General features: G+C 42.9%; 1 protein-coding gene across 3 annotated transcripts in view; it reads right to left on the reverse strand.

Annotated features, from left to right (window-relative positions):
* LOC114148310 (mannosyl-oligosaccharide 1,2-alpha-mannosidase IB) overlaps window positions 1-7,041 on the reverse strand; it is a 158,239-nt gene extending 151,198 nt beyond the window's left edge. Inside the window, exons 1-2 of one of the 3 annotated variants that reach the window (XM_028023502.1) lie at window positions 6,273-7,041; window positions 2,045-2,579 (exon numbers count right to left, since the gene is read on the reverse strand). In XM_028023502.1, coding sequence (XP_027879303.1) covers window positions 2,045-2,358 — 314 coding nt within the window. In that variant the 5' untranslated portion in view covers window positions 2,359-2,579; window positions 6,273-7,041. Of the gene's footprint in view, window positions 1-2,044; window positions 2,580-6,221 lie in introns of all 3 variants that reach the window. The other 2 variants (XM_028023501.1, XM_028023503.1) reach the window with 2 other exon arrangements.
* Between the last annotated feature and the right edge of the window lie 835 nt (window positions 7,042-7,876).

Here is a 7,876-nt window from a genome sequence, read left to right on the forward strand (position 1 = left end):
TCCGCCACACCAAATCACACATGCAAATGCAACAACAACATTCAGCTCATAACCAACAGATTTTAAAACCTGTTTTAAACAGACGAGTGTGCGAGCTCGTAAACCTCGACACGATCTGCCAGCAGGAAGAAAAAAAAATTATTCGAGCACAGGGCCGAGGTGATAAAATGTCTGTTGTTTCAGAACCTGAACAATAAAACCCAGAGGAGACACAAAAGGTGGCAGCGCTCGCAGGAGAGCGCAGATGTGCTGAGAGGCGAGGGAGGAGGGAACACCTGTGTTGACGTGTCTGGAAAGGTTCAGTGGAGCGTGCTTCCTTCTGCCAACAACGCCACACCTTTCAGCCGTCGCAGCAGACCTGTACGACCGGTGACAAACGCTTTGCTGGCTTAAGCTTTAAAGGCTCCCACATACTTCAACCGAAGATGGGCAGCTGTTTGTATTCACACATACCTTTCTTACAACAGCGTAGACCACCTGGGGGGCACCCCTTCCGCTTCAGTGTACGTCGACCCCCTACTCTTGGGGGTTCCCACTTCCTCCCTTACAAACCGTTCACAGAGCTAGCGCCACATGTACGCCTCCTCTGTGAACAATGCTGTTACAGTTTCCATCAAGGAGTTATTAACCGTTCAACCGTCCCATTACTGGAGCCAGGATTTACATGCTACATGGAGTAAATCAATGCTAGTCATCATGCTAATCACTCAACATGCTAGAGACTGCCCTCAGTCACTAGTCATTTGCCTAATTTCTTTTACATATTGGCTATGTTCAGTATGGTGGATGGAAAAAGTGAATGTACGTTCACATGTTCGTGATGTCCCACACGCTACTGACATCATTTAAGCTAACAATGCTAAGATTAGAATTTCATTTTAGCTTCTACATTAATGTTTGTATACTGAATGGATCAAGTCAGTGTTAGTCAACATGCTGGTGTCAACATCCTACTGGTTGTGCCGACATGCCAGTTGCTCAACATGCTAGTGATAGCCCTCATGCTAACATTAGCATTTCAGCTAAATTAAGCATTTTAGCTATTTTTTTACACATTAGCTATATTTAGCACTGTATGGAGTTAGCTGACTTCCCATGACAGTGATATCCCACATGCTACTGACAGCATTTAAGCTAACCTTAGCATGTTAGCTAATTTTAGTCTATACACTAATGTTTGCACGCTGAATGAAGTTAGTTAGTGTTGGGGAACATGCTAGGGATAACGCGCATCCTCCTGGTAGTGTCAACATTCTAGTCTCTCTACATGCCAGTGATAGCTATCACGCTAATGTTAGTCGTAAAGCTAATATAAACATTTGAGCTACCGTATTTTCCGCACTATAAGGCACACCTAAAACGCTTCAATTTTCTCAAAAACCGACAGTGCGCCTTATAATCCGGTGCGCCTTATATATGGACCAATATTGAGCCACAACAGGTCTCGCAACTACGGTAAGCAGCCGCCGACTTCATTTTCCCCCGCAGAAGAAGAAGCCCGCGGTGCATGCTGAGATATATGGCTGCGTGAAGCGTGCCGTTTCATTGTTGGTTGTTGAACAGAGGGCAGCAAGTAGAAGTGTCAGTACAATCACTATTCGAATGAAGGCAACAGCGCTAGCACGCGAACTTATCAATGAATTTAGAGGCAGTCCTTCTTGGTGCTTTCGGTTTATGAAAAGACGTAATCTCTCCTAGCTAACCTTAGTATTGTTGCTAATTTTCAGCATCAGAACCCTTGATTCAGGTTTGACTAATACACACTTTTTAAAATTTCTGATGAAATTTTGTAGGTATAGTAGTTATTTAGCGAAGAACTTTACAAATGTACATAATTCTTCGTTATCTCAGTTAAATGTTTTTCAGAAGTATTCATGTCACCTGCGGATACAAAAGTCGTATAGTGGAAACGGAGTAGTTGAAAAGAAATGTCAAAATTGCTGTAAAAGCACATTTCTGCATAAAACACGGCAACAAACTTCTGACCAATCACACAACACTTTGCACAGAGCTAGCAGCCAGAGCGGGAAGCCGTTCAACTCACCTGTGCCTGTTCTCGTCATGTCCTCCCTGTCCATGAATTATCACCTGACCTGAGCTGTGCTTCCCCTCTTTGGGCGAGTCGATGTGCGGGATGAGCACGTCCTCCAAGCCCAGGTCGAAGCGCTTGTGCTTGGAGTTGTCCGGGAGGAAAAAGAAGGCCCCGAAGCATAGGGTGATGAAGGCACTGAGAATGAGGAGGAGGATGAACTTCTCCGACAGCCTCAACGTGGCTCTGTGGTGCGTGAAGGAGGAGGCGCCCGGCGACAGAGTGGGTATCCTGCGGCCCGACAGCGGCAGCAGAGCCGGCGTCGTCATAGTTTCTGAGTCGGGTTAAAGAGTCAACTCGGGGGAGGGGCGGGGCGGGGCACGGGGGTGGGTGTCGGTTTCCAGGTGCCACAGAGGTGGTGGTGTAGCAGCATGCGTCGGCTGCTGGGCGTTATTATCTCATCCCTGCATTGGGGCGTCGGGAGGCAAAGGGGGAGCGAGGCGCCTCGGTGAAGAAGCGACTGGTCGGGAAGGAACGGGTCATGGTGAGTCTGGAAAGAAAAGACAGATGTTACTAATGGCGTCCATTTATAAAACCAGATGCAGGAGCAGATCTGCTGGCACTCCTGATAAAAGGTAATTAGCTTTTTTATTGCGGCAGCAAAACTTCACGCTGAAAGAAATGTGAAAAATCCAACGTTCCATTTGAGAGCATTTATCCAATAAATAGCACCAGGGCACCATTGTTGGTAATCTGAAAAATAGCTATTAAAATTCAATTCAAAAACACTTTATTCATTCCAAAGGGAAATTAAATGTCATAACTCATATCATCCAAGTATCTCTGTAGATGGGAATGGTGTGAGGAGGAGGGCATCACTGGTAGCAGTCAGTCCTTTAATGAATTAGAAGGCTGCTGCTGTGTGACAGTCTCAAGACTGCAAACGCTGCTAATCCACCTCATTTGCTTGTGCCGCGCTTCTTTACGCCTCCGTCTGGTGGCATGGTTAGAAAGCCGGGCAGAGAGGTGTTGGAGTTGAGGATGTCATCCATTCCTGTTCTAATTATGAGGGATGGAAGAGACGGTTTGAATATAACTGCACTACGGCTGAAACGATTAATAGTGATTAATCGACTAAATGACGTAGTTGTCAACTAATTTAGCAATCGATTAATCTTTGACTGGAGTATGCAGACTCAAAAAAAAGTCAATTTAGGGAGAGAACAACATATTCATGAGTAATTAAGCCAAAAGTGTAATATACATTAATAAATATATATATATATATATTCCAGATTTAAAAAAAAAAAAAAACATGTTTATAAATATGTTTCATCTAGAACTCCTGAAGTTGTACAGTTCAAACTCTGTAAAAAAAAAATTTAAATCTACAATTAAACACATTTTGAATCCAATTATTAACTGGCTAATCTAAGAAAAAACGTCAACACATCAGCTCTGCACTATATTGTTCAGCTGAGCAGAAAGGGTTGAGATTTTCAGATGTTGTTATAAGTACGTTTTTTAGCTGTAGATGAATCTTTTATTACAAATGATCATCTATGCGCTCAAGAAATTTTATTGAATTTTAGGCAATAAAACGCTTTCCTTCATTTTAAAAAGGAATTTATTTTCATCTATTAATGTATTTCAGAATACTGAATAAAAAGAAAAGGCTTAAGAGAAATCTGCAGAATGTCAATTTTTATCTGATTACTCAATTAATCATAATAATAATCAATTACCAAAATGATCATAAGTTGCTTCCCTAAACTATACCTTTCTTTTTTGATTGTAGCTTCAAAAAATTTCTATATTATTGGGGTGAAAATATGTTATTGACACAAAATCGCCATTAATTGAGCTGTTAAGCTATTAGGTTAAAGGCAGTGGTTGCCAAAGATTTTCTGGGCTCCCCTATGGATTACAATAAAATCCCCCCCCCCCCCCCCCCCCCAAAAAAAAAAATCAACTCACACACACATTGTTCAACCAGACATAAACCTATAAACATATTTTGTTTTCGAACTCCACTGAAGTTTATTTCACACTTCAGGTTGCAACAAAACAAACTACAAACCATCTTTACAGTGAAACACTTTTGTGTAACTGTTTGTTTTATTTTTTATTCATCCACACCGCTTCCCGAGCCTGCCCTGCAATGGCACTGTGCCCCCCCTAGGGGGAGTGCCCCACACTTTGGGAACCACTGGGTTAAAGGTAAGAGAGGTCACCAAGTCCTGCCATCACAAACATAAACAGGTGGAGTTTACTAACCTCTACTAGGACTTTAACTTAAACCCCTTAATCAGATGACAGCATGAGGAATTCACTACCTCACCTGGTCAGCAGGCGTGTGGAGACTCAACTGAACTCTGCTGCGAGTCGGCTTACCTAAAAACCTGGGTTTGGTCTGCCTTCAACTGAACCTCGACGCGGATCGCTGATCGCATCCAAAGTGATCAGCGGCCCGCGCTCTTTGGTCCACTGTCAAAAGTGCAACCTGAAAATGAGCCGACCTAAACGAGGGTTTTAAATTTTCATCATTCCCTTCCCAATCGAACCCCGATGTGAAACGGCTTCAAGCAGAGTTTTTTGGCAACAGACGACCCAGGTGGTTTTGGTAGGAATCAGAAAGAAGAACTGGGTAGAAAAGCACTTCATGTTCTTCACAAAGTAAATGGGAGGACCTGAGACGATGAGGCAATGTTTCTCTTCTACCTACAAAATTCTGCTAGGCTCTTTAATAGTTCATTAATTACCAAAACAACAGAGAAATGCAGGACACACAGACCTTCTCCAAAAACCATAACAGACCCCAAAAACCTACATCCAGTGGAATGAGCTGAACAGAAAACGGTGTGAGAAATGGTGACAGATCCCTCTCTGAATATGCATCTCAAGATCGAGTGCTGCACCTTTCAAAACAGAAATTACACAAAGTACCAAGAGCAGAGGAGCCAGCAGTTGTGCCACAGATTTAGTTAAGAATCATTTCTCAATTTTTAGATATTTTCTCAATGAGATTACGCATTTATAGGCTTTATTCGGTTATTCCACAACTTTTCCAGGGAACTATCGGCATCATGCGGCGACAGGCACACAGAACGAGCTGTTCGGAGTTTTAACACTTCAAAATTACAGAAACGCGCCGTGAAAAGTCAAGAAAAATCCACCCTTGTCAGATGAAACACCAAAATAGTAAGCAATCCTTTCCTGTGCTGTTTTGTCATATTCCCCTCACACACACACAAAATAATCCCTAATCCTCCAGCAATGAGAAAAGTGACAAACATATTTCCAAGAGGCTTAAGGTATCAGGAGGCTGTGCAACAACTGTGTGATCAACAGTCCTGGACTCCATCGAGCTTTTGTTTTTAGTCGATTTTGTCGCACTTTGGTACATATTGTAATTTCGCCTGTCATTAAATCAGAAATACAATTAACAGAACTGGAGAATCGGGATTTCCAATCTGCTTCGAGAGGGGAGATAAACGAGTGCGGTCGGAACATGCATTATTATTCCCAATAAATACAACGCAGTCGTTTTCACTCTAACAGACGAGAGATTCGTCGAATATCTTCGAATCTGCACTTGGAAAAAATGAGGGGGGAAAAAAACACATCATCCAAAGCTGTGCCCGATTATGTTGATGGGTGGGCAAATGTTTGACTTCGAGGCAAAGGTGGGTGGAAATCAAACAAATCAGCCCCGCGATTAACAGACTAAAGCAGAACCAGTGAAAGTGCTGTTAACACAAACGATTATCCGCAGGCTGTGTTTGCTCAAACCGCGGGTTTCTGTTAACGTCATCGTGGAGCAGCGATGTATCGGCGTGTTCACAGGCTGAATACCAAGTTCATTTTGTGACAGTGCCAGCCTGTGAGAGCTGATTAGCCTCTATAGAAGCTAACAGCCAGAGAAGCTAACGTCTGCTGCTAACGCTGGCTAACAGAGGATGTGGGGATGAATGTCGACTAACGCCAGAGGAAATACATGAATAAAAAAAAATAATTAAATATTCCGGTTTTGACGTATAGGCTTCCTGTTGCGTTAACTACCCAGCTGGTGTAAAACGCTGAGCTTTAAAAGCCTGCTGGGAGCGCTAGCTGTGTAGCTAGGCTGCTAACGCTAGCTAGCTGTGAAGCTATGGAGTGACCGAGGCGCCTCCTCGCTGTGCTGCATCACCACCTTTCTCGTTCGCTCTGCGAAAAACGAAGCCGTGCGGGATTCCCGGTCCACCTTTCAGACGCTGTCCTCATGTCCACGAAGGTTCCAGCGCCGCTGTCGTGACCGGCTGCGAGGGCAGCACGGCTCGGAACCACAGAGCAGCGTTCCGGCCAGCTGAGCTCCGCGGACGTTGAGGAGGATGTTGATGACCAGCCGCTCCGCTCTGATGGACCGCAGCGACGGACTGACTGAGCTGCTGCTGCCGCTCCGCGATCCAGCATCAGCTACTCAGCCTGCCTCCTCCGGTTAGGGACCGTCTGACTAAAACGAGGCTGGCACATCACTCAGAGACCATATGGATTCATGTTGAGCAGAAAATGAAGCGGTGACCTTCTTCCATGTACAAACTATAAATATTCACAAGACAGATATATTCACCCGAGCTGTTTTTTGTAACCGTGCTCTATTTGTTCTCCAATAGCAATAAATAATTTGAGCTGAATATAACGTACCCCAGGGAAACACAATTAAGGCACAGCTGAATCAGTGCCACCGTTACCTGATAAGGGAACATGCTCGTGGATTATTTATTACTGCAGGCCAAATATGATTTTAATACTGTTTGTTTGTCTGAGATAAGCTACTGCGAAATTCACTTTAATGAAATGGAAAGTAACTGCACTACTGGTAAAAGTATTACAGTATATGTGCTATAAATTTGCACCTGTACTTTGGGTCTACAGGTACAAATTTAGCGTGTTTGCTTTGTCCTTTGCTGCGTCCTGGACCAGACTTTAGAAAGGGCTTACAGGGGTGGCGGTGGCCCAGGGCAGAGAGATTTGAGGGGCGACATTTTATTTATTTATTTTTAAGTGCTGCGAATGTTTTACAAACATTGCACCTTATAATAAATGGTATTTTAAAAAAAAATGTATAAAAAATAATCTAAATATTTTTTAACTAAGTATTTAAATATTCATTTACATTTATTAAAATTCATAAATTTAAATACATTTATTAATTTATTTAAATTCATAACTTTACATTTATGATTTTGTTAATATAATAATATTTAGATTTATTAACTTGCATATTTTATTAATTTAAATTAATTATATATTTAAATTATATAAATTGCTACCAACTGCACAGTGGCGCAGTTGGTAGCACTGTTGCCTTGCAGCAAGAAGGTCCTGGGTTCGATTCCCGGCCGGGGTCTTTCTGCATGGAGTTTGCATGTTCTCCCTGTGCATGCGTGGGTTCTCTCCGGGTACTCCGGCTTCCTCCCACAGTCCAAAAACATGACTGTCAGGTCAATTGGTTTCTCTAAATTCTCCCTAGGTGTGAGTGTGTGTGTGCATGGTTGTTTGTCCTGTATGTCTCTGTGTTGCCCTGCGACAGACTGGCGACCTGTCCAGGGTGTACCCCGCCTCTCGCCCGGAACGTAGCTAGAGATAGGCAGCAGCAACCCACCCGACCCCATTAGGGACAAGGGTGAACAGAAAATGGATGGATGGATGGATGGAAATTATATAAATTGTTATATTTTGTATAATACTGTAATTTAATATAAGTTACTGTTTTAAAGCAACCATCCATCAATTCATACTAATGTATTCATAGGTAATTAATGTTTAGATCTGTATATGTGATCTGTAATTTGAATGAGTAAGTAT

This window comes from Xiphophorus couchianus, chromosome 7 (genome assembly GCF_001444195.1).
Source record: "Xiphophorus couchianus chromosome 7, X_couchianus-1.0, whole genome shotgun sequence".
In the NCBI taxonomy this organism is placed as follows: domain Eukaryota; kingdom Metazoa; phylum Chordata; class Actinopteri; order Cyprinodontiformes; family Poeciliidae; genus Xiphophorus; species Xiphophorus couchianus.